Consider the following 27125-nt stretch of genomic DNA (forward strand, 5'->3'; position numbering starts at 1 on the left):
ACTAAGGAGACTTGAATGGTTGATATTGTACTATAGTAAAATGTACAGACCAAACACAGAACACCTGTTTTGTTATTGCTTATACCATGAAGGTGGATGATAAAAATGCTCCGTGTAAGACACTTCTGCTTTTCTTTTGTGCAGTGTCTTCTACTTTGACTCTTAGATGACTTAATCTTTGAGTTGCACCCAGAACCTATGCTTATGAAAATTTATGTCTGTGCCTTTGAGCTGCACTGAAGTGCTGGTGAGTGCATAGGGATGAGGTGGAGAGAGGGTAGGGCACCTATGTGCAGTCGGGATGTTAGACAGAGGGCAGGGGAGAGGTGAGAGAGGAGGGGAGGGCAGGAAAGGGTGGCCATAGTTCAACGATGACAGTTCGTGTGAACAGACAGGTTGTTAGTTGTGATGCCCACCTAGAAAGGAGCACAGTTGTTGCAGCTTAGTTTGTAGAGCACAAGGCTGCTTTCACAGGTAATGCTGCCAAGGCCCTATTCGAGTCTCTTCCCAACCTCTTGCCTCATAGCTCATATCCCTGAAATAAACCTAGATGCAAGCCCTACCACTACCACCTACTCCTGTCCTATTACAGACATCTCCTACCCTATCAGAGGCTGCTTTCACAGGTAATGCTGCCAAGGCCCTATTCGAGTCTCTTCCCAACCTCTTGCCTCATAGCTCATATCCCTGAAATAAACCTAGATGCAAGCCCTCCCACTACCACCTACTCCTGTCCTATTACAGACATCTCCTACCCTATCAGAGGCAGGGTTATCTGTGAAAGGAGCCATGTGATGGACAATCTAAGCTACAACTACTGTTATGCTTTCTAAGTGGGCATGACAACTAACAAGCTGTCTATCCACATGAATGGCCATTGCCAAACTGTGGCCTCTTCAGCTGGACCACTGGGTTGCTGAGCGTGCTGCCCAGCATGATGTGTGTCACTTCAATGACCGCTTCACAGCATGTGCCATCTGAATCCTATGTAGCGACACGAGCTTTTCTGAACTGCAATATTTCCTATATTCCTGTAACCCCCCTGCTCTCAATCTTCGCTAGTCCCTGTCCTTCACCTACCTGTCCACTCCTTTGGTCACATTTTAGCACAACAGAGCCTCTTATTCTGCCAACACATACAGTCTCTTTCCTCTTCTGTACTTCTCTCCTTTTCCTAGCTCCCCCTGCTCCCCTTCTGCCCTTAGTGTCAAACTTCCCGACTGCACTTAGCAGTTCTACCCTGTCTGCATGTCTCCCCATGATCCCACAATCAGCTCTTTGCCCACTGTCCATGCAAGATTGGGTGCAGCAGTCACAGTCTGTACTCTGGCCACAGCAGCTGGAGACAGTGGTTTTGTGTGTGTGTGTGTGTGTGTGTGTGTGTGTGTGTGTGTGTGTGAGAGAGAGAGAGAGAGAGAGAGAGAGAGAGACTGTCGGTGACTAGACATCTCCCCTGTGTGCTGAGTCACTCTACCCGTTTCATAATATTGTTGTTATGCAATGCTGGAATTTCCGTTGTTTGTTTATGTGTGACAAGATACATAATACACTCACTCCAAAAGAGACATGATAAGAGTGTTTATTTCAAAAGGACATATGTCTATTGTTTTTGTGACTCGTGCTTTGATTTACATCAGTGTTTCAACTGGTATGTGTTAAAAATTAGTGACGTCATTCCTGTGTTGGTATTCATTCTTTTACAGACTGTTAGATAATGTATTTTAGTTGATGGCAAGTTACAAGTGTGGCATAATTTCCATTCAGCTCTGTCTTTACAAAGCTAAAGATTTATCAGTACCCCTTTAACAATGTGGGGTAGTATGGTGTCAGTACTATTATTATTTATGATGGACAAAATTTTGCAACTTTTGGAGAAGTCGTAATGTTTTACGTCTTCTGCCTAGATTTCCTGGTTCCGGCTGAAGTAAGGATGAAGAGAGCTAGCAAGACTCTGCAGGTAATCAAATTTTTGCTGAGACTTGCACCAATTTCTTCATTCATTGTTTTACCAAGAGTCTCTAAAGTTTTCATTGTAGCTATGTACTTGATTTCATTGTATCTGATAGTTTCACATTTCATTATTGCTTTTTGTTTTGTTCACTCAATGACAATTTAAAGACAAACATCCTACTTATCATGCAGAAATTGTAATGATTTTAACTAAGAGAAAGAAAAGAAAATTATTTTATTTTACTTCATAAGTAACCTTTCTACATGACCTGTGCTGATTTTCTCAATTCTCTGTGCATGTTATGTAGAATGAGCTGTCCCTTATACGGGGTAGAGGTGGTGAAATGTCAGCAAGAAAAGCAAGCAAAGAAAACATTTCCTCTCAAGATGACAATGATGAGGTCTGTACAACATATTTTTCTTTATCTCATTTCAGATTTTTGTGTTAAAAATCTGTCGTCTCCCCATATGTACTACTTTCCCACCTTTTTTTAATCTCAGATGTGTGGCATTTATGTTGTGTATGTAGATTTGTGTGTCTGTCATTGTTGTTAACAGAACATTAGTATTTTACAAGACATAAGTCGCAGTGAGTATATGAAGTCTTAATGTTTGTGTGGTATGTTGTTTGAGAATTGGATGTAGCGGGTAGACAAGTGACTGTTATTAGCTATGACTGATTGCTTCTTTAAGATATGTGAGTAGAAAACTTGTTACGAATTTCACTGCTTCTTTCTAGTGCATTGTTGTATCAGATGAGGAGAATGATTGGGTTCCAGCTTCTCCAATCCCTAAAGCCATTTCTAGGCTAAAATTGAAACAAAAACCTGTACAGGGTATATCATCTGATGCCAATAATTCTTCAGCAGATGTAAAGAAAGATGATGATATTGAAGTCTTGAAAACAGTGAAATCAAAGAATGATTGCCGTAAGTAGACTTAATTTTTATTTTGCATATTTCAGTAACTTTATCCTAGAAATTTACTGCTGACAAACATGCAAATAAATAGTTCACTACTGATATATTCTAACTCACTCCCCACTGATCTCCCTGCTCCCCCTCCCTGTCATGGTAGTTTATACACTATGTGATTGAAAGTATCCAGATACCTGGCTGAAAATGACTTAAAAGTTCGTGGCACCCTCCATCGGTAATGCTGGAATTCAATATGTTGTTGGCCTTGATGACAGCTTCCAGTCTTGCAGGCATATGTTCAGTCAGGTAATGGAAGGTTTCTTGGGGAATGGCAGCCCATTCTTCATGAAGTGCTGCACTGGGGAGAGGTATTGATGTCGGTTGGTGAGGCCTGGCACAAAGTCAGCATTTCAAAACCTCCCAAAGGTGTTCTGTAGGATTCAGGTCAGGACTCTGTGCGGACCAGTCCATTACAGGGATTTGTTGTCGTGTAACCACTCCACCACAGGCTGTGCATTATGAAGAGATGCTCGATTGTGCTGAAAGAGGCACTAATCATCTCCGAATTGCTCTTCATGAGTGGGAAGCAAGAAGGTGCTTAAAACATCAGTGTAGGTCTGGGCTGTGATAGTGAGATTCCTCCGTGAAAAACATGACCACAACATGACCACACCATGGACACCACTGCTTCCGAATTTTACTGTTGACACTACACACGCTGGCAGATGACTTTCACCAGGCATTCGCCATACCCACACCCTCCCATTGGATCACCACATTGTGTGGCAAGATATTACGAAATTTCTTCTCTTTTTGGCTAGATTTATCAAGGTAGCCTTTAACAAAATATCTAATATCCAATTTAGTGAAGGGAAATCTCCAATGTGCAGCCCTCAAGATACCTTACTTCAACATTTCTTCTTCTTCTTCTTCTTCTTCTTCTTCTTTATTTAGCACTGGCTATCCTCCCATTTTTTTCAGATGTGCTTCCTGCACTTTATTTTGTAAGGTTGATTTAGGTATCCCATACAAATCACATGCTTTTCTGTACGATAATTTACCACTCTGAATATCATGAACAGCTTTATCTAAAAGTTCCGGGTCATAATTACACCATACTGTAGCACCTTTCCTGCTCTTATACTTTCTTGGCATTGTCCGAAATCACCCCACACAGTACACAGTTTTACAAAAACCGTCGTTATTTTATAACCTTGCCCGAGAAACTCGACAAACTTGTACAGAAATTGTCTCAATGCTGTTAGCTACTGAGTGCGTTGAATATTACGGTTACAATAACTTCCTGCTCGGCACAACAATAGTAAGTTTTCACTTTACGATAATGCATGGATTTTTAACACTGAGACTGTTCATCCATTATTCACCGAGGGAAACAATTGACGCTAAATAAAAGTTGTGGAAAGGGATAAATGAAATCTTACGCTTAAAATAACTGGCGCACGGGCGTTAAAATAAGCAACTCTTTGTTTCTATGCAGTAGCAAAGAGCAAATAAGCCATACTGTCCGAATTCGCCCCGGTCTCCAAAATCACCCCATTGACGGTACACCTCTAATTGTGCCCTGAAGTTGACCATTCTTCGTCTTGGCTGTGGTGTGGACAAAATTTCGGAACAGCTACCTGTGGCGGTGCTGCTTGTTTTTGTAACAAAGATGTCAGTTGTCTGACAGTGAGAATTTCCTGTGGCAGCTCAGACAGGGTGGTTTGCTGTAGGACACACACTAATGCAACTGACTAAAAGCAGAGCAACAAAATTTAGAAAAAAAGACGTGCAACAGGCAAGCAGCTGGCATGAAATATAAGCCAGTTAAATGTCGATTGTCATAGCCATTTGTTGCAAACAGATGAAACTACTTTCATCCAGCCGTGACTGGGTTCTGCACATAGGAGCTGTATCTCGTGAAATATTAATTCACTTTGTTGGGTTAATGAATAAAAGATTTACTTAATTTTTGCACAATTCTTTGCAATGGGAGTACCGGGTAATTTACAACTGTCATTGACTAATGAAGCATCACTTAATGCGCTAATTAAGAAACTGTTCTCTTGAGATACAATGTTAACCATTACTAATGTAAGTGTTCATCAGAAACTTTAAGAACTTATTGGTCCCACACTATGATGTTGACTGGTTTAGCTGAGGTATCGAACTGGGGTGAGATTTTACATGCTTAACACTATATTGACCTCAGTGTGAGGGCAATGCTATACTGAACAGAGGGCATCTGTTCTGGACTGCCTCCCATTGGTTGTTGCGGATTGTAGCGAGCCCTCACCAATGTCTATGGTATCGATTCACTTTGCTGACTTTGGTGTAACACCACCAGCTCTGGACAATACCATAGAAACTCTCAATAACTTTTAGTTCTTTCAATTTATCCATGCCCCATATCCTTACTTTCCTGCCTTTATGCAGTTTCTTCAGTTTTAATCTGCAGTTCACAATAAATTATGATCACATTCCCTAAAAATGATTTGCTGTTTAAAATCTTCTTTTGAAATCTCTCTTACTGTGCTGAGATCTATTTGAAACCTTATGTTGTCTCCAGGTCAGTTCCACATGTACAACTGCCTCGTGCGGTGCTGGGGGCTAGAACAGGCCCGCAGCTCTTTCTTGCCTATCGTAAGAGTCTTTTTAATCAGGTCTAATTTTTTACTTTGGTCTTGTGACTGTTATTCAGACTTTTGAAGGTTTTTGGTCTTTTCACTTTTTAACACTTCTTCCCTCACATGTTTTGGCTTTTTAATTTCTGGTCCCCTTTTTGGGGAAGGAGGCCTTTCTGTGGTGCATTACCTGTCCATTGTGCATTGTTATCTCTTGCACTTACCAATCAAGTGGATCTACCTCTGCACCCGAAATCCAGTGTGGTAGCCAGTATGTTGTGGTGGGGTTGTCATGTACCCCTCGGTGGTAGCCCCTGATAAAGTAGGGATCACACTGCCGATGCCTGTGCTGTGACCTGCCCGTGTCAACCTGTCCACTTCAGGGTACTGGGACTCTGGGCAGTGGCTACTGTGCCAAATGGCCTTTGCCTTGGCAGGGTGAGTGGCATGGGGTTGGATAACCCACAACGAAATGGATCAAACTTAAATGGTGGCCATGCCAACACGGCCATCTCATCAGTCAGGAACAGTGATTTTAGTGCAGAAATTTACAATGCTACGGCATTTTTGTCATTGTCCATGTCTCGAGATGAGATACAGGCAAGGATAAATGGAAGTGGATAGTTTGTGGAGTTCTTGGTGTGTTTCCACACTGACAGTCTCTTTTATGCTTCAACTAAGCCAATATTTTTCATTGAAAGTACTAAAGATCGGTTTGGGGAAGTTGTGGCAATAATCAAGGGCACTTCAGGCCTACGTCAGGTTAGTGGATATACTAGTCACAATTTCTCCTCATAACCAGCACAGTGGAATTCAAGGTGTTATCTTCCATCAGGACCTAACGCTTAAACTGATGAAGAGTTGCTTACTAATCTGGCGCAGCATGGAGTTCATTTTGTTCGCCACACCCAGAAGGTACCCAAGGATAATAAAGTGGACATTGGAGCTTTTATCCTAGCCTTCGATGACAACATTTCACCTGAGAGGTCGACATAACGCTTCAGGAAACACAGTCTTTGATAACGTGCTTCTCTGCTTCGAAAAACTACCAACCCTATTGTACCAATCACATTAATGTCGAGAGAGTGTCCAGTGGGATCTGTTCCCTCATATGCTCTGATATTTTCAGTGAGCAGGTACCTCCTATCACTGCACTAGAAACCATGGCCATTAGTGTCTACCTGTCAGTTTGGATGACAATATGTAATCTTCATCTACCCCCAGACAGACCTTTTCATTACCATGAGCTGCTAGAGTTAGTGGCACAGTTCCCTGCCCGCTTAATCTTATGGGGTGCTTTAATGCCCATAATCCTCTGTGAGGCAGCGACACAGTCTCACAGAGGCTGAGTACTAGAACACCTCCTTTCAGAATTGGACATCTGCCTACCAACACTGGAGCTGCAACTCATTTCATGTGGCCCACAGAATGTTTTCAGCTATTGATCTCGCAGTTTGGAGCCCGATTATCTTACCCCTGATTCAGTGGCTTGCCCATGGCAAGCTTTGTGGCAGTGACCATTTTCCTATTGTTCTCTCAGTCTCCACTCACAGATGTCTAGAACATGCTCCACATTGGTCACTTCAGGAAGCTGATTGGCAGGCTTTCTCTTCTGTAGCCACTTTTGCAGCCAGTCATGTGATGGATATCGACAAATTGATGCAGGATACTATTGATATTATTATTTGTGCTGCAGCAGCAGCAACAATACTGTATTCCTCCCGCTTATCCTGACAACAGCTGGTGCCATTGTAGTCTGAAGGTATATCCACAACTATCAGGAAATGCCGCTGGGCGCTTCAGTGGCATAAGCACCATGGATAATTTAAAAGCGTTCAAGTGTGGTTTTTAATAAAGAAAAGGAAGCAGGAGTATTGCAAGCAGTCTGTCTCAATTATGCAATCCCAGACCCCATCGCCCCTAACTAAACTCCACCGCATTTGTGGCCATCCACCACCACGGCGGTTTCTGGCGTTCTTGTCAGTGGTAACATCTGCACTGATCCCATGGCTGAAGTGTCTACTTGCAGTAATTACCATTCTCATTTCGTCACCCAGAAACACCTTATTGAGCACTGTCCTCTATCTTTCCGTGCACCTGGCTCTAGTCCCTTTTAGTGAAATGGAGCTTTGCAGCGTTTTGGCAGAGTGTCGCAATATTGCCCCTGGACCCGACAAAATCCACAACTGAGTGCTCGGACATCTTTGTGGTGACAGTAGTGGAATATGTTCTCTGGCTTTTTAATCACATTTGGCAGGAGAGAGTATTCTGCTCTCAATGGCAGGAAGGTATTGTTGTCCCTGCCCTGAAACCGGGAAAGGACCCACATATTTTAAAACTAACGGCCAATTTCTGTGACGATTGGGCTATCTAAGCTATTCAAATGAAAGGTCAGCAGTCTTCTTTGTTGTTGCTGTGAAGCTGGAGGGCACACATCACAATTCCAGTGTGGCTTTCGGGCTTTCTGGTCTGCTAAAAATCACCTGGTTTGTTTGGAATCCACAGTGCCCAATGCTTTTGTGCATCACCAACATCTGATTGCTGTGTTCTTTGACCTACAGAAGACATACGATACCACCTGGCGACATCATGTCCTATCTACATCGCTTAAGTGGGTTTTCCAGGGCACTTTACTCATTTTTATCCTGAATTTCCTATCTCTCCGGTTTTTGTCGGGCGTGGGTAGGTTAGACTCTCAGCAACCAATGTGTACAGGAAACAGGAGTCCCTCAGGGATTGGTTCTGAACCTAATGCTATTTGTTACTGCCATCAATGGTATTGTAAATGCTGTGGGCCCCACAGTCTCTGCATCACTGTATGTGTATGACCTTTGCTGTACTATGCCTCTGCGTCACTACACACCGCTGAGTGCCAACATCAGGGGGCTGTCTGTAGAGTCAATGACTGGGCCCTGAATCACAGCTATCAGTTTTCTCCTGCAAAATCATGAGTTAAGCATTTTTGTTGACTCAAGACTGTGCACCAGAACCCAGAAATTTATCTTGGTGACTAGTTACTTAAAATTGTTGAAACTTTCAAATTCTTAGGTATTTTATTTGACCACCTGTTAACTTGGCTGCCTCACGTATGCCGGCTCAAGGCAACTTGTCTGAAGAAGCTGAATACTCTCCATTTTCTTAGTCACTCCTCATAGGGAGCGGACTGCACTGTTCTGAGAGTTTACAAAGTGCTGATTTTACCTCGCTTGAACTATGGACGTGTTGCCTATAGGTCAGCTGCACTGTTTGTACTGAGCCTGCTGGACCTCGTTCACCTCACAGGCGTGTGATTGGCAATGGGGACCTTTCGTGTGAGCCCTCTTGACAGCCTCTTGGTGGAAGCCGGTGTCCCACTGTTGCGGTTTAGATGACAACAGCTTCTGTCAAGTTACACAGTCACAATATGTCAGATTCCTGCCCACCCATGTCACTCAACTCTGTCCACAGCCAGCAATTCAAACTGTTTGTGCATCACCCAAAACTGGGAAGACCAGCTGGGATCGGACTGGATATTCTACTGAAGGACCCCCAACAGCCTCCATTAGTCTGTGTTCGTAGAGCTCCCTCTTGACACTCCCCATAAACTGTACCCTGTTATTGTTTCCCCAAGAAGAATGATGACCGTACCCTTCTCTGATACCTCTTTCTGTCAGTCCTCCATGATTATTCTAATTCCGTATGCATCTACACAGATGGATTGAAAGTTAACTACAGATTTGGTTACACTTTTGCCTATGCAAGGGAATTCGAGGAGCACTCCCTGCTAAGTGCCTGCAGTTTATACACTGCAGTGTTGGTTGCCATCTCTCAGGCTTTGCGGATGGCAAATCCCAGGCCACGATGAACTTTCTGATCTGTAGCGATTCCATGAGTTGCCTAAAAGGCATAAACCTTTGCTATCCCAAAAATCTCTTGGTTGCCAATATCCAGGACATACTGGCTGACGTCTACAGCTCTGGAAAGAAAGTGACCTTCATTGGGACACTGAGCCACATCGGCAATGTAGGAAATGATCCCACTGACCATTTAGCTAAACATGTGACTACAGGAGATCAATTTGATGTCGGTATATCAGGCAAAGACCTAAGATTACAACTTCGACCCAATATATTGAGGCTCTGGGAATTGGAAAGGCAGGCTACTACAACCCAAAACCAATTGAGAGTGATTAAAGGGTCCATGTAGGTGTGGCGTGTATCTTTCCAGATCTCTGTGGATGATGTGACAGCCACTACCAAAGTGTTGCATTTCCTGAGGGAGAGTGGATTTTACACTAACCTATAATACTCTTCCACTTCCGGTGCTAGGAGTATTTGTGGGGGCAAGAGCCTCCCCGTGCATCAGGTACCCACCAAACGACCGCCTTATTGTGCCTTTAGACCCTCTTGTGCGAGATGCTGCTGGAGTTATTGCTATTTTCTTTTACCATTCGTGTTATGACTACTGTCATGACCTTTTAAACTCTTCGGCTTTTTATATAGCTCGAGCCAAGTCCCCATTTTTTCACTTTTTACCTTCTTACATGTTACTCTCATGATGAGGAGTGTAGTCCCTTTAAACACACAATATTCATCACATCATCATATCACATATACAACTTTCTTCGAAGTATTAGCAATTATTAAATTGTGCTCTGTACAAAATTCTATCAGGTCTCTTCTCCTTTCATTCCTCCATCTCAGTCCTCATTCTCCTATTTTTCTTTCTGATCTTTGTTGTACTGTCAAATTCCAGTCTCTCCATCACAGTTAAATTTTCTTCACCTGTAACTATTTAGAATAATTTCTTTTATCTCATCCATTCTTCTAGTTGCTTCTTCCTCTGCTGAGCCAATAGACATGAAGCCAACACACACCACAGTAATACAAGTTTAAATACTCATCGTATTGTCTTTAACACTCTGAAGTCCAGCCACTTAGAAAAACTTTGGATCCAGAAAACCAAGCATTTATGTTATTATTATAAGTGTTACTCACACAATTGCCTTTGATACCTCTTAAAGGGGCACACTAAAAAAGTCAAAGATTCAAGTTTATTTATTGTTTTTAAATCTGTGACAGGTTGCAAATTTTACAGTTACAATGACAGAAAATGTAATTATCCTTCCAACACTAAGCAATTTTACAGGTAATTGGCTTTTATGTGGAAAGTTCTGAAGTGTTCTGGCATGCAGAGAAGCATGTTGCAATTGGCAATGTCGACTTGTTTCGTTCCTGCTTGCTTCGCTGGTATATTCTTTAAGTCTTCCCTGAACAAATCTAGGAAACGCATGTTGAACACCGCTATGTTATAAAATTCATCTGTAAAAAAAAAAAAAGACAAGATGGAACATGAGTAAAGCAGAACTAAAATGTAACTATGGCAGCAGTATTTGTAGCAACAATGTAAGTGACAAAAGTCGTAACAGACTACAGCTTACCTAGCTATGAATCTTCTTCCAACTGTTCCCACTCAGATCCAGAATAAGTGATTCTTTCTCTTGAGCTTCCAGAATTTCTTGCTCAACAAGTGTGGGTACACGCGCGTGCGCGCGCACACTCACTCTCTCTCTCTCTCTCTCACACACACACACACACACACACACACACACACACACACACACAAACAAAATGCTGAAAAAGAGGTAGTGCTTGAAAGCTAGTGTGAATGCTATTTCCGTGCTCCACGCATTGATCTACTATAGGTGAGTGGTTATCTTTTCCTTACTTAAAATAAACCTAATATTCTTATTTCCTTTATTCTCTAGGCAGTGCATTGTAGATTATTAAAAGTTCAGATAGCATGGTTTTCAATGATTGTGCTTTCTGTGTACGGTTCTTCTTTACGAAAAATGTTCTGGCTTCTGTAGTTTCATAATTGTAAATTTAGCTGTTTAATGGTGAAAAATCAGAATCCAGTTGGAGCTGCCAGTGATAGAGGTCACTCGTGTGGGATGTGTGCGTGTTAGTGTGACAGTGTGTGTTTTCTTTGCTGAAGAAAGTTTTGGCCGAAAGCTATAATTTATAACAGTCTTTTCGTTGTTCCTGTGAGCAAATCAACTGGTCATCTTTATGGTGAGTAGCAATCTCCTTGGCCTGCATCAGTACTTGCTTTGGGCTGAGGGTTCGATACCTCTGGCTTTGATGGTATGGATGTGTTAAGTGAATGGAAGACAAGAGAATACCAAGAGAGATACGTGAAATAAAAGGGAAGGGGAAAAGACCAAAAGAAAGAGTTACAACCAAGTAGCTGAAAGGGGTGAAGAACTGTTTGCAAAATAAAGGTGAAGACAGGATCAAGGTGGAGATGGAGGAATGGTGTATAAAGACAGAAGACAATGGAAGTGCTTGTGTTCCAAAGAGACTCCAGTAAAGAAGACATTGAATACTTATACAATTCTATCTCTGTTATAGCTACTACATCAGTTGCCATCTTAACTGATGAAAAAGTGTGTTACCTCCCCTCCCCATACTATCATAGTTTTGAACTGTTTCTCATGGCAATTCTTCATTTATCTCCTCACCATACTCTGACATTTTGTGCCAGTTTTAATTCAGTATATTCTATCATTTTCCTTTTATTGACATAGGTTGAAACTCCCTTCTTTTCTTTGTAGCTATTATTGTTCCATTTGATTTTTTTTTTTCCCCTTTTTGTTTGCTCTCCTTGTATCAGTATCATCTTATTCTGTTTCCACTAGTACCTTTCCGGAAAGAGATTTTCGCTCTGCAGCGGAGTGTGCACTGATATGAAACTTCCTGGCAGATCAAAACTGTGTGCCAGACCGAGACTCAAACTCGGAACGTTTGCCTTTCGCAGGCAAGTGCTCTACCGGCCCGAGTCTCAGCCCGGTACAAAGTTTTAATCTGCCAGGAAGTTTCACTAGTACCATTGTTAAATAATTGCCTCTTTCATGTATGCTTGTCCCTTTCACGTATGTCTGTACAGTTTTCATTATCTGAGATGGAGAGCTTGTTGCTTGATAAAGTCTGGTAGCTACATTTATTCTTAAGTAAATTCACAGTCTTCATTTATCATGCTGATAAGTCTGTTGCTCTCTAGCTTAGTATGTGCATATTCTCTGTGACTTACAAATTTAATAACTTGAAATTCTTGTACAGTTTCCTCATGGTTTGATAAAATATAATCAATTTTTAGTTCCATTTGGTCTTTGCTTATTTCATTTTGTATTTGTTTTCTTGTGGAAGAATGTGTCAAAGCAAGCATGTTTTCAGCAATTGCTACAAATGCATTACCTTGGTCATTTCTGGTATCAGATGTGAAATTACATTTAAGCAGTGCTCATCAATTTTTTCTCTACTTTCACTTTAAAATTCCCCATTATCATCTCATAGTGGAATTTGTTTTCATTGATCAACTTTTATAACTCTTTGTAGGCCTCTTTTCCAAGACTGGAACTGCTATTTCTTAATCAAATAGCTCCTCAGTTTGCCTCACAAGGGCTGAGTTCACCCTGGTCTCAGAAACTGACATACGGCCTTGAGAACAGTGTCCAGACCACGTGCCCCTCCATATCCCCATCCAGTGAAGCCTGTGGGCTGAGGATGACACGGCGGCCGGTGGTACCGTTGGGCCTTCATGGCCTGTTCGGGAGGAGTTTCTTTGAAAGACCTCTTTTACGTTATCAGAACACAAGGACAGTGGTGCATAGACTTGAGGGTTTTCCTTGAAATGTCTGTTCTTTATTTTTTAAACTTAAGTTACTATGCCATCTGAGAAGCTGCGAATATTTATAATATCCTTTTTAATTTTTATCTTTACAGTATGTGATACATTTGATTTTCCTCCCTGCTCTATTTGTCTGAGTAACATTTTACTGTACTTTAATTCAGTATGATTTTTTTCACTAAACTACTCATAACTCAACTGTATCGCATTTGATCTTATGTAACTCTTCTTTTAAGTCAACTATCCCATGTTCAGATCCAAGAGTTCTACAGCTGTTTTACAGTCCACTGACACTGTTGAGTTTGAGAGGCTAATTGTTGTCAGCAATATCTTTATTTCTTGTGCACTCTTGGTATAACAAGTCATTTAAGCTTTGCTGTTGACATACGGTATGTTGCACTTGACACAACAGATTGAGAAAGTTACAGTTGTGTACCTCGGTATTGAAAACTATGGATAAGATCATTCACATGCAGAAAACAAATGCAACTGGGAAATAATTACTCAGAACTGTAGGCTACTGTATCGTAAATTAGTCTGTAGTATCTATATGATGGTACAACATTTCCTCACTAGGTGGTAGGGCAGACTAGAGTGAGTTTTTAATTATTCTATTTAATGCTTCATGGACATGGAGGACTTGTTTCAAATAATTATTTTCAATATTTTAATAAATGTAAAGTTTCCTCATTCTTATTAGCCAAATGATGGGCTGAGCGCAGAAACACATTTAATTTTTAGCTTAGTATATGCTTCTGTGCTCCATGCATTGATCTGCTATAAGTGAGTGGTTGCCTTTTCCGTATTTTACATATTGTTCCATCCAGGAATTTCCATTATCATTAACTTAACTCCCTTTTATAAACTGATCAATTGTCAATTATGAAAACTGCACAAAAGCACGTAGAGTTTACCTGTAAGAAGTTGATACTTCACCAAATTAGCCAGTCTAAAGATTGAATATTTAAGTCCAATTTTTGCAGTACTTGGCACTTCACTTTCGTCTAACATGGAAGTGGTACGAGGGCCATTTGAAAAGTCTGTGCAAAAATAAAAACTACTTACATGTTTTGGGTAAACCTGTTTTGTTTTTCGACAAAGTCTCCTTTTAGACTTACACACTTAGTCCACTGCTGTTCTAATTTGTTGATCCCTTCTGAATAATAAGAATTGTCCAAGTCTGCAAAATAGCTATTAGTTGCTGCAATAACCTCCTCGTTTGAATAAAATATTTGTCCCGCCAGCCATTTCTTCAAATTGGGGAACTAATAGTAGTCTGAGGGAGCCAAACCTAGAGAATAGGGGGGATGTGAAACAAGTTGGAATCCTATTTCAATTAATTTTGCGGCCACAAGTGCTGAGGTGTGTGCTGGTGTATTGTCGTGTTGGAAAAGGACATTTTTGTGGTTCAGTTGCCAGCATTTTTCTTGCAGCTCAGTTGTCATACAGTCCAGTAACGATGAATAATATGCACCTGTAATAGTTTTACCCTTTTCCAGATAGTTGATGAGGATTATCCCTTGCGAATCCCAAAAGACAGTCGCCATAACCTTTCTGGCCAAAGGAATGGTCTTTGCCTTTTTTGGTGCAGATTCTCCCTCGATAACCCATTGTTTAGATTTTTGTATGGTCTCAGGTGTATAGTAATGTATGCATGTTTCATCCACAGTGACGAAACGACGTTTAAGTCCTGCGGATTCTTCCTGAACAACTGCAAACCATTCTTGCAACACTTCCTACAATTCCGTTTTTGCTCAAGCGTGAGCAATTGCCGAACAAATCTTGTGGATAGCATTCTCATGTCCAAATGTGTACGCAAAATATTATGTACTCATTCATTCGAGATGCCCACAGAACTACCAGTCTCATGCACCTTAACTCTTCTGTCATCCATCACCATATCGTGGATTTTATCAATGATTTCTAGAGTCGTTACCGCCACAGGGCGTCTACATCGTTCAGCATCACTTGTGCTCATATGGCCACTCTGAAAATTTTGAAACTGCTTATAAACTTCTAATCGAAGGTGCAGAGTCACCTTAATGTTTATCAAGCTTCTCTTTAGTCTCCTGAGGCGTTTTGCCTTCATAAAGTAATGTTTAACCAGCACACGAAATTCTTTTTTTGACCATTTTTTGACAATGACTTGACTTCCTTGACTCATACAAATGCCAAACACAAAAAAATAGACCAATATGGCCGAAACTTGGCGTGCATTCTTTCCAAAGATGCTACTAACTAAATATGACCTCGATACGCACTGGTGGTGCCATCTCACGGACTTTTCAAACACCCGTCATACTAGACTACTTAAATGTATTTTATTATGGACTAAATTAATAGAGGGAAACATTCCACTTGGGAAAAATATATCTAAAAACAAAGATGATGTGACTTGCCAAACGAAAGCGCTGGCACGTCGATAGACACACAAGCAAACACAAACATACACACAAAATTCAAGGTTTCGCAACAAACTGTTGCCTCATCAGGAAAGAGGGAAGGAGAGGGAAAGACGAAAGGATGTGGGCTTTAAGGGAGAGGGTAAGGAGTCAAGGAGTCATTCCAATCCCGGGAGCGGAAAGACTTAACTTAGGGGGGGAAAAAGGACAGGTATACACTCGCACACACACACACACACATATCCATCCACACATATACAGACACAAGCAGATATATTTAAAGACAAAGAGTTTGGGCAGAGATGTCAGTCGAGGCAGAAGTGCAGAGGCAAAGATGTTGTTGAATGACAGGTGAGGTATGAGTGGCGGCAACTTGAAATTAGCGGAGATTGAGGCCTGGTGGATAACGGGAAGAGAGGATATATTGAAGAGCAAGTTCCCATCTCCGGAGTTCGGATAGGTTGGTGTTAGTGGGAAGTATCCAGATAACCCGGACGGTGTAACACTGCGCCAAGATGTGCTGGCTGTGCACCAAGGCATGTTTAGCCACAGGGTGATCCTCATTACCAACAAACACTGTCTGCCTGTGTCCATTCATGCGAATGGACTGTTTTTTGCTGGTCATTCCCACATAGAATGCATCACAGTGTAGGCAGGTCAGTTGGTAGATCACGTGGGTGCTTTCACACGTGGCTCTGCCTTTGATCATCCCTAATTCAGTAGTTAACCTTTCCTCCAAACCTCTCTCCCAATCCGAAACCTCTGTCCTATCCAAAGGCCTCACCTTCAGCCCCACTCCCAGATTCAGCCAAACAGCCCTCGTCAAAGATTTACTGTCCTACACTCATACTCTCTGCTGGAAGTATCACTTTGCCACGAAGAAAAATGATCCTAATCCTACTCCTAATGATCCAACTCCTCAAGACACTATCCAAATTGAACCCTGCCTGGAACAGTTCCGTCCTCCGTCACAGCGGGACCCACCTCCTCTTCCTCAAAATCACCCTCTCCAAACCTTCCAGGAATTTCTGACTTCCAGCCTTGCCTCTCAATCCTTCTTAAAAAACCTTAATCCTGCTCCCAACATCACCACTGCTGAAGCCCAGGCTATCCGTGATCTGAAGGCTGACCGGTCCATCGTCATCCTTCCGGCGGACAAGGGTTCCACGACCGTGGTACTTGATCGTCGGGAGTATGTGGCTGAGGGACTGCGTCAGCTTTCAGACAACACCACATACAAAGTTTGCCAAGGTAATCCCATTCCTAGTGTCCAGGCAGAGCTTCAAGGAATCCTCAGAACCTTAGGCCCCCTACAAAACCTTTCACCTGACTCCATCAACCTCCTGACCCCACCAACACCCCGCACCCCTACCTTCTACCTTCTTCCTAAAATTCGCAAACCCAATCATCCCGGCCGCCCCATTGTAGCTGGTTACCAAGCCCCCACAGAACGTATCTCCGCCTACGTAGATCAACACCTTCAACCCATTACATGCAGTCTCCCATCCTTCATCAAAGACACCAACCACTTCCTCGAACGCCTGGAATCCTTACCCAATCTGTTACCCCCGGAAACCATCCTTGTAACCATTGATGCCACTTCCTTATACACAAATAGACCGCACGTCCAGGGCCTCGCTGCGATGGAGCACTTCCTTTCACGCCGATCACCTGCCACCCTACCTAAAACCTCTTTCCTCATTACCTTAGCCAGCTTCGTCCTGACCCACAACTTCTTCACTTTTGAAGGCCAGACATACCAACAATTAAAGGGAACAGCCATGGGTACCAGGATGGCCCCCTCATACGCCAACCTATTCATGGGTCGCTTAGGGGAAGCCTTCTTGGTTACCCAAGCCTGCCAACCCAAAGTTTGGTACAGATTTATTGATGACATCTTCATGATCTGGGCTCACAGTGAAGAAGAACTCCAGAATTTCCTCTCCAACCTCAACTCCTTTGGTTCCATCAGATTCACCTGGTCCTACTCCAAATCCCATGCCACTTTCCTTGATGTTGACCTCCACCTGTCCAATGGCCAGCTTCACACGTCCGTCCACATCAAACCCACCAACAAGCAACAGTACCTCCATTACGACAGTTGCCACCCATTCCACATCAAACGGTCCCTTCCCTACAGCCTAGGTCTTCGTGGCAAACGAATCTGCTCCAGTCCGGAATCCCTGAAGCATTACACCAACAACCTGACAACAGCTTTCGCATCCCGCAACTACCCTCCCGACCTGGTACAGAAGCAAATAACCAGAGCCACTTCCTCATCCTCTCAAACCCAGGACCTCCCACAGAAGAACCACAAAAGTGCCCCACTTGTGACAGGATACTTTCCGGGACTGGATCAGATTCTGAATGTGGCTCTCCAGCAGGGATACGACTTCCTCAAATCCTGCCCTGAAATGAGATCCATCCTTCATGAAATCCTCCCCACTCCACCAAGAGTGTCTTTCCGCCGTCCACCTAACCTTCGTAACCTCTTAGTTCATCCCTATGAAATCCCCAAACCACCTTCCCTACCCTCTGGCGCCTACCCTTGTAACCGCCCCCGGTGTAAAACCTGTCCCATGCACCCTCCCACCACCACCTACTCCAGTCCTGTAACCCGGAGGGTGTACACGATCAAAGGCAGAGCCACGTGTGAAAGCACCCACGTGATCTACCAACTGACCTGCCTGCACTGTGATGCATTCTATGTGGGAATGACCAGCAACAAACTGTCCATTCGCATGAATGGACACAGGCAGACAGTGTTTGTTGGTAATGAGGATCACCCTGTTGCTAAACATGCCTTGGTGCACGGCCAGCACATCTTGGCGCATTGTTACACCGTCCGGGTTATCTGGATACTTCCCACTAACACCAACCTATCCGAACTCCGGAGATGGGAACTTGCTCTTCAATATATCCTCTCTTCCCGTTATCCACCAGGCCTCAATCTCCGCTAATTTCAAGTTGCCGCCACTCATACCTCACCTGTCATTCAACAACATCTTTGCCTCTGCACTTCTGCCTCGACTGACATCTCTGCCCAAACTCTTTGTCTTTAAATATGTCTGCTTGTGTCTGTATATGTGTGGATGGATATGTGTGTGTGTGCGCGAGTGTATACCTGTCCTTTTTCCCCCCTAAGTTAAGTCTTTCCGCTCCCGGGATTGGAATGACTCCTTGACTCCTTACCCTCTCCCTTAAAACCCACATCCTTTCGTCTTTCCCTCTCCTTCCCTCTTTCCTGATGAGGCAACAGTTTGTTGCGAAAGCTTGAATTTTGTGTGTATGTTTGTGTTTGTTTGTGTGTCTATCGACGTGCCAGCGCTTTCGTTTGGTAAGTCACATCATCTTTGTTTTTATTATGGACTAACATAGGCACCATTTTCTAAAAGTGTCCATGCCCCCCCCCCCCCCACGCAGGCGCGCGAGCGCGGACACACACACACACACACACACACACACACACACACACACACTCTCTCTCTCTCTCTCTCTCACTCACTCACTCACTCACTCACTCTATTCTGTATTGTGAGTTTGTCATCTAAGATTTACGAAGGCTTAGCAGATACAGCGTGGGCTGTGGAACACATTCTGATCTTTACTCATCATAGCAACATGCTGAAGGAGTTTGTTTTTGACAGTAGACACCAGCTTACCTAGAAACTCTTTAAGATTAGTCCATTAAAAATGAGGCTTTTTGTAATTGTTCATTTTACTTTTATGCTGTGTTTGTTTCTTTTTAGCTAGCAATCGAGCTCACTATCACTATATGTTGTGGCTTGACTAAACTGATAATGCCGTTTAGACTCTGTGGGTCCTGTAACTTCAATCTCTCCAACAGGGAGGGAGGGAGGGGGGGGGGGGGGCGGAGAGAGAGAGAGAGAGAGAGAGAGAGAGAGAGAGAGAGAGAGACAGAGAGAGAGAGAGAGAATCCGGTAGAGGGGGGATGGACAGCTTTTATGTTGACAAGTCTTCTAAAGTGTTGCTGCAGATAACAATGAATAAAGCTTTATCACCACTTCAGCATGGCCATGTGCACTCAGAAAGAGAGCAGTTATTACTCCCAGCAGGATGCCTGGAAAGACACTAAATCTCATTTGCTGCTTGCAGTTGGTGGAGGTAAATGTGAGGAGTGGATCAAAACAGAGCTGCCTGCTGATAATACACACACTACAGTAATATCTTCTAGTATGCATAATATCTTCTAGTATGCAATAATTTTGAGGTAGTTGTTGCATCTCTTGTGGATAAGAATGTGTAACACAGTACTTTTTTACTGTTGTAATTTACAATTATTATTTATTTTCTTGTTATAGCCTTGCATTTTTCAACTCCAAGAGAGGGACTATCTATAATTAATAAAAGATTTTTTCCATCTGTGAGAAGAGAAGCTAGCATCCAGTTTAGACAACATCCTGTGAAGATGAAGGAATCGCATAACAGCAAACCGAAAAAGAGATCTGCACTTGATGAGGTAAAATTGGTGACTGAAGGAAATTTAAGTAAATAAGTAGCCTCTAGGATCAAAACATCATGCATTGTAATTTTTTTGGCCACTGATAGAATCAGAACATCACGGCAGTTAAAATATATGGGCAAATTTTGATGCTTTAATATGTTTCTTACATTGTGTGGCAAGGTTTGTGTGTGTGTGTGTGTGTGTGTGTGTGTGTGTGTGTGTGTGAGTGTTGACACTACACCGGATCTCTGAAGTACTTGGTTGTACATGTTTTTCAGAAATTTATATTACAAACTTCTAGGGCTTGTTGAGGGGAGAAGTACATAATATTTTGAATGGGAATCCATGCCCAGAAAAATGCAGTTTCCATTCTGTAACAGTTCCATTTGAGATGTGTAATGCGTCCAAGTTTACTGAGGGAAGAAGAAAAGTCTCAAGAGTTGATTGTCCTGGTATGCAATAGGATAGACAAGATGACATGTGCTATGCCAGACGACCACCTCATGTCACTTAATGTCTGCATTGCTGCGAGACCTATTCCGTGCCTATGCATCTCTGATACAGTAAACATATTTTCGGAATACACAGACATGCCCCTTGTATTTGGCAAAGCTGGAGGTAATGGAAGAGCTGCTAGTTGGCTGCATGATAAACATACAAACTTTATGCTAAAATTATGCACAAATTATGAAGGTTTTTTTTTTTGGAACAGGTGCATTCAGTTTTTTTTGTGGAACAGTTGCATTCACTGTGAGGAGGCAGGACTACTGTGCTCCAGCACAATGCCACATGCTCAAATTTGAAGATGATGTACTGCATCACACATTGAAGAGAACATGTCAACGAGTACTCGAACAATTGCGCGTGCAATGGGTGTTAGTCACAGTATCATCTGGGATGTTCTGTGTGAGCAACAGTTACATCCATACCCCTTATAAAGGTTACACACTAAGGGTCCAGCCAAATTTCCACAACACATTGCCTACTGTACGTGATTCCTACACCGCTGCTTTGACACACCACTGTTTCCACATAAAGTTCTGTTAAAAATGAGTGTAAGTTCACTAGGGTGTTTTGAATTCGTGAAACAGCCATGTCTGGCCAGACTAAAACCCTCATGCCATGCATGTTCAGTGATTTGAGACCAGTTTGGTATTAACGTGTGGACTGGTATTCTGGATGGTCATGTGGTGGGGCCATACCTCCTTCCACTCCAACTAACTGGTCCTGCATACCTGATCTTTCTACAAGATGTATTGGGCCCATTATTGGAAGCTGTGCCTCTGAATGTCCATCAAGAAATGTGGTTTCAGCTTGGTGGTGCACTACCTCACTTCACATGTGCGGTTCAGAGACATGGCAACAGATGATATGGTGAAAGCTGGATAGTTTGATGTGATCCAGTTACATGGTTGCTGCAATCACCAGATTTAACTCCTTTGGGCTACTTCTTGTGACGTCGTGTACAAAATGTAGAGACAGAGGAAGATATACTGGCACAAGTACTGGCTGCTGCACTATATATTGAAGAGACGCCAGGTAGGGTGGAGTATGTGTACGAGAACATGCTTCGTAGGTACACTGTGTGTAATGATGTTGGTGAACACCACATCTGTTGTAATAAATCAGTACTGTTCTGTATGAACAGTGTGGTGGCTTCTTTTTTGTTTTGGGATAATGTAAACTCGGAATGTTTAAGTGTTAGTACAAACAAGTAGATGTTTCGTTGTATTTCCTTTCAAATTGTTACCTAATAATTATACTGTGTCATGCATAATTCAGTTCCTCAGGCAGAAGTGGATGAGTTAAACATCTGAACTGAACCCGACGTAGAATGGAAACAGTATGTTTCTGTACACAGGTTCCTATTCACGATATTATGTACTCACTCCCCTGTACAAGTCTTACATGTTCATAATGGGTATTTCTGAATGCCCAGTAGATTTAGTATTACATATGAGCACTTGGTTATTCTATGATTTGATGGATACTTTTTTGCACCAGTTTTTGTTAATTGCTTTGCGACTGTGATGCATTTATTTATCCTTGCATAGTTGAAAAACTTAATTTAGTTCAATGGTTTTAACCCCTGTTGTAAAAGATATTTGATACTCTTTAACATTAGTTATTAAATAAGGTTTTTAATGTCTAGTAACCTACTCAGTCATGTGTGTTTTTATTTGAGAGATATTGTTGCACACCATTTTGAATGTGAAGCTACAAAGTGAGAGAAGTAATTGCTATGCACACTATGCAGGGTGATTGTGTGATGATGTTATAAACTTACAGGGATGATGAAAAAGGGTAAATAATTCAGTTTGAGGTAAGGATCCCTGGTCAGGAAATGACAGAGTCCAAAGTTATACACAAAAATTGTTCTGGTACCACCCCTGACAGTTGAATATATGTACGGGCACTGTTGTTGCTAAGATTGTAACATTGCAACAGAGGCAATCCTGACGAGCACTTAGTAGGTATAGAGGTTGGCATAATAATTCAGCTAATCCATTGCAGATGGTGTACTGCATACTGACATGAGCACTTCTCGTGTACAATGTTTGTAATGCAGTAGACTGCAGTCTTTGTTTACAAGTTCAAGTGCTGACATTGATCAGTTCTAACCAAATGGAGTTGTACTGGTGATGGAACTTGCAGACATGATTTTTGTGAATGGGCAAGCAAATGGAAGCATCAGAGAAGTCTAAGAAGTCCAAAGGTTGTATAGGAACTAATATGTGCATAGAAGACATCCGCTCATACAGTATTTCTGAGATTGTTCCAACGATTAAGTGAAATCAGGCAATTGGTACTGCAGTACAATGACCGAGGAGTATGGTGAACTATGCGGACTCCTGACATAGAGAGTACAGTGCTTGCTCCATGGATGAGGTGCCTGCAATGAGAATGTGATCAGTTGCACATGAAATGAATGTATCACTGAGTGCTGTGTGGCAAGTACTACAGCAAATGTAGCTAGACCCGTATACTGTTGACAGAAAGGGCATGCTTTGATTCCTGCTGACTTTGGATCTCATGATGTGTTCAGCCAATGGTTTTTGCAGTGCCTTACAGTCAGTCCTCAGTTTCCTGCGTACATACTTTTCTCAGGTGAAGCCTGTTTCACCAGGAGAGAATGCTAAATAGTCGCAGTAATCATGTTTGGGCCATTGAGAATCACCACGCTACAGTTGTGACAAGCTATCAACACATATTATCAGTCAATGTGTGGGCAGGCATAGACAGTGATTACATATTAGGCCAGTTTCTTCTCCTTCCCCACTTCCATTTCACACAGTGTTTATCAGAGATGTACCACCCAGGTGGAACATATTCCACTTGTTATTCATCAACAGGTGTGGTTCCAGCATGCTGGAGCCCCACCTCACTTTGGACTGAGGGTTCATGAACACCTGGATCAGACATTCCCTGAGAAGTGGATAGGAAGGTAGAACCTGATTTCATGGTGAGCATGCTCACATAATCTCACCAACTTTATTTCTTCTTGTGGCTTAGTGTAAAAAGTCTTATGCTCAAGACCCCTGTCAAGACTGCAGAGAATCTGCTGGCAAGAATTCTTGCTATCTACAACATCCTTTGAAACAACACTGGGAATATTAGAATGGGTATGACAGAACCTTGTGTGTCAAGGTCATGCCTGCATTGGCACGGGGGGACACCATTTTGAACCACTGTAAATGTAGCAGGCTCTCATAATCAAATAAAGTATTGGTCTGGGCTTTGAATCAACTAATGTTTTTTGGAGGACAACATTTCAGTTTTCAACATTACCTTTACTTGAAAAAGCTGCATTAATATTTATGCGTGGTAACCGTACATGTATGAAACATTTACTGTTAACCTGCTCAAATACAACAAAAGTTAGTAAGATGATAGAATTTAATGCTGTTTCCTCCTGTGTTTCGCAAAATTGTCAAATTTGAATCGGAGCAATAGACTATTGTAGTGGCTAGTTCACAGTTCCTCACATCTGTTGCACTGATGCCTCACAAGTCAATGTCTGCAATGCAGGTATCATTTGCCAAGCCCTGCCCTTCCGAATTCTTCAAAATAAATATGCCTGCATCTATGCTCAGCAGTTTAATCTCTAATTGTAAGATGATCAGTAAGACTACCCCTAGATGCTCTACTAAAAAAGCGAATTTGATCTTGGCATCAATAGTTTAATCTGCGCATATAAGACGACCCTATATTTTTTGAATGACGAATTTGGTAAAAAAACCTTATCTTATAATTGGGTAAATATGATACACCAGTATCTACAAATGGCTCTGAGCACTATGGGACTTAACATCTGAGGTCATCAGTCCCGTAGAACTTAGAACTACTTAAACCTAACTAACCTAAGGACAGCACACACATCCATGCCCGAGGCAGGACTCGAACCTGCGACCGTAGCGGTCGCGCGGTTCGAGACCGAAGTGCCCATAACCGCTCGGCCACATCGGCCGGCACCAGTATCTACAGACAGATGCTATGAGGAAGTCATTTGGTTTCTCATTCCAGTGCTGTTGAAATACTGACATTTAGTTCGTTTTTGTTCGTGGAGGAGGAGGAGGAGAGAGGGGAGCAGCAACAACTGTGTAGGTGACGAATGAATGCAGGAACCGAACATTCTCTTGTGTAAGTGCATCCCCTGTATCAACTTCCAGTAGTCTTTGTGAGAGTGTATATGTGGATATAGATAGGTAAGGGGGCTCTATTGTCATTATGGGAAAGAATTTGTCTCTAATTGGGGAGGGAGGGACAAGTTTGATGATCTACATTTGGGTGCAGAAGGCAACAGGAAATCACTACATTCAAAATCTTGAGAGATATTTCTATAAATCTGAATAGCACAACCATGCTCAACATAAAATTATCTGGAGTTTCCATTCCCCTAATCCGATCTTTGGGGAAAGGGCGGGGGGGGGGGGGGGTAGTGGAAATATCCTTTGAATTATGCTGTGAATGATATTCAGTTTAATAGATTGGAAAGATCAAAATGTACTGCAATAAATTTCGAATTACAACTTGAGTTGTATGCAGTTTATATATGGCCAGAAAACTTGTAAATATGGAGCCAGATAGATGACATCAGTTGTTTGCATCAGACCTGACCCAGACTGGCATTTTCATCACATGCTCATGCTCTGGGAGTGTGGCCAAGTCCATCCAACACTCCAGCTTCCCCACCTATATGCTACCCCGAGATGATGTGTGAGTGAGAAAGCTATATGCTAAAGACTGCATGTATGGGAAACACCGGGATATGTGTTAACTACACAGTGGGGCTACTTATAAGAGTCAAATATTGAAGTGTACTTTTATAAAAAGAATATAATCACTAGTGTTTGTTTTTGACTTTCTAGCCTTCTACCAAAGCAATACCTTCATTATGTGATTAAATAAGAACATTAGATAATGTTTTAAGATTTACTTATGGGCATTTAACATTTAAGTTCTCAGGTTTTGAAATTGATACACTTTTGATTGTACAGTATGTAATATACTTGTAGTTTTGTGACGCAGCCAAATGCATGGAGTTATGCAGATTAAAATCTGTCAAACTCAAATGTTGGTGGGACGTTGTTGATATCATAATAGGAAAAATAAAATTTGCGTACTCATGTGGAACCAGACATTGAATAACTTTAGCATCTCATCTGTCCAGCTCGGGGTATTGCTCTTGGGGTAACATTTTATGAAAGTCTTGCTTATTCCTGGATAGGGCAAACAGGTCCTTGAGTCAGGTACTACACTGTAGGTCTTATCAGCTCAAGTTGGAAGTAATAAGGCACATTGTCAGACAAAATCAGTCTTCAGTAATGCGAAGTCCTGGAATCCCTTTGAGAACTCATGATCAAATGTTTCAGTTACTGATACACAGTCAATCATGTGTGGCCCCCTTCTGCCTGCCCGGAATTCAGGGAAATTCTCTCAGTCATGAACTTTTAAGCTAATTTTTCCATAGGGTTAATCTTTTTAAAGTATCTGTCTTCTTCACTACAACTGTTACTGAATGATTCTCCCCTTGCATTAGAGGCTTAGTGAATTGGAGTAATTGTGATGTCAGCTATAAAAGCGAGCTAAGCAATCCAACAGGAATCAAAGAGACACTTGCCCTCTTTTCCACTTGTCTCTAGGTATTTTGTGACCTCTTCCTGCAAATTAAGAAACCTCTTCAGGACTTGTCCAAACTTAACCACATAATTTTAGAGCGGTATAGAACATTGGAATATTCAGCTTTGACATGAAGTAAGAATTCCTAAATGTATGATGTTTCCATCTGTGTTACTGAATATTTCACTGTGTGGGCAGCAATTTCCATTATAGTGTTTACTTTAACTGACTTGGCTCATAGCACCTCCTGGTGTGTCAGGCAGAGGGCTGCAGTTGTTAACAAGGCCCTAACGGGCTCCAGTTTCTCCCTTAACAAGTGTTCCACTCTATGACGAGAATGTGCACCTTGCTTGAACTTCAACAGTTCTACTGGACACAAAACCTCCACTATATGTGCTAGACATTCCTTAATGTACTCTCCATGCCTAGCACTGTATAAGCTATTTTGTAGCTGACTTGTAGCAGTGGCCTCCTTCCTCCTGTAGAAACAAATTGTATATTTTTAATCAATTACATTAAGTATACAAAAATCATGGGATAGTCCTGTGCCAGAGCAGTCATTTGTACTCAGATGATTTATGTGAAGAGGTTCCTAACATGATTGTGGTGCGTTATAGGAATTAACAGACATTGAACGTGGAATGGTAATTGGAGCGAGAGACATTGGACATCCCATTTCAGGAATCATTAGGGAATTCAACATCCCAAGTTCCACAGTGTCAAGAATGTGCCTAGAATACCAAATTTCAGGCAGTGCCTCTCACCGTGGTCAATGCAGTGCTGATGGTCTTCACGTAATGACAGAGAGCAGTGGAGTTGGCATAGATTTGTCAGTGCTAAAAGGCAAGCAACATTGCTATCAGTTGGACCTTAGATGACTGGAAAACTGTGGCCTGGTCAGACAAGTTCAGATTTCAGTTAGTAAGAGCTGATGGTAAGGTTAGAGTGTAGTGCAGACCTAAGTTGCCAACAAGACACT

At 42.1% G+C, this 27125-nt stretch overlaps 1 protein-coding gene across 3 annotated transcripts in view; it reads left to right on the plus strand.

The window, feature by feature from the left end:
- LOC126262716 (sentrin-specific protease 1-like) overlaps nt 1-27125 on the plus strand; it is a 160717-nt gene that overhangs the window by 36173 nt on the left and 97419 nt on the right. For all 3 annotated transcript variants that reach the window (XM_049959504.1, XM_049959503.1, XM_049959505.1), the window contains 4 exons: nt 1905-1957; nt 2259-2351; nt 2690-2879; nt 19884-20041. In XM_049959504.1, the coding sequence (XP_049815461.1) occupies nt 1905-1957; nt 2259-2351; nt 2690-2879; nt 19884-20041 (494 nt within the window). The remainder of the gene's footprint in view (nt 1-1904; nt 1958-2258; nt 2352-2689; nt 2880-19883; nt 20042-27125) is intronic.

Source organism: Schistocerca nitens, chromosome 6, assembly GCF_023898315.1.
Source record: "Schistocerca nitens isolate TAMUIC-IGC-003100 chromosome 6, iqSchNite1.1, whole genome shotgun sequence".
Taxonomy (NCBI): Eukaryota; Metazoa; Arthropoda; class Insecta; order Orthoptera; family Acrididae; genus Schistocerca; species Schistocerca nitens.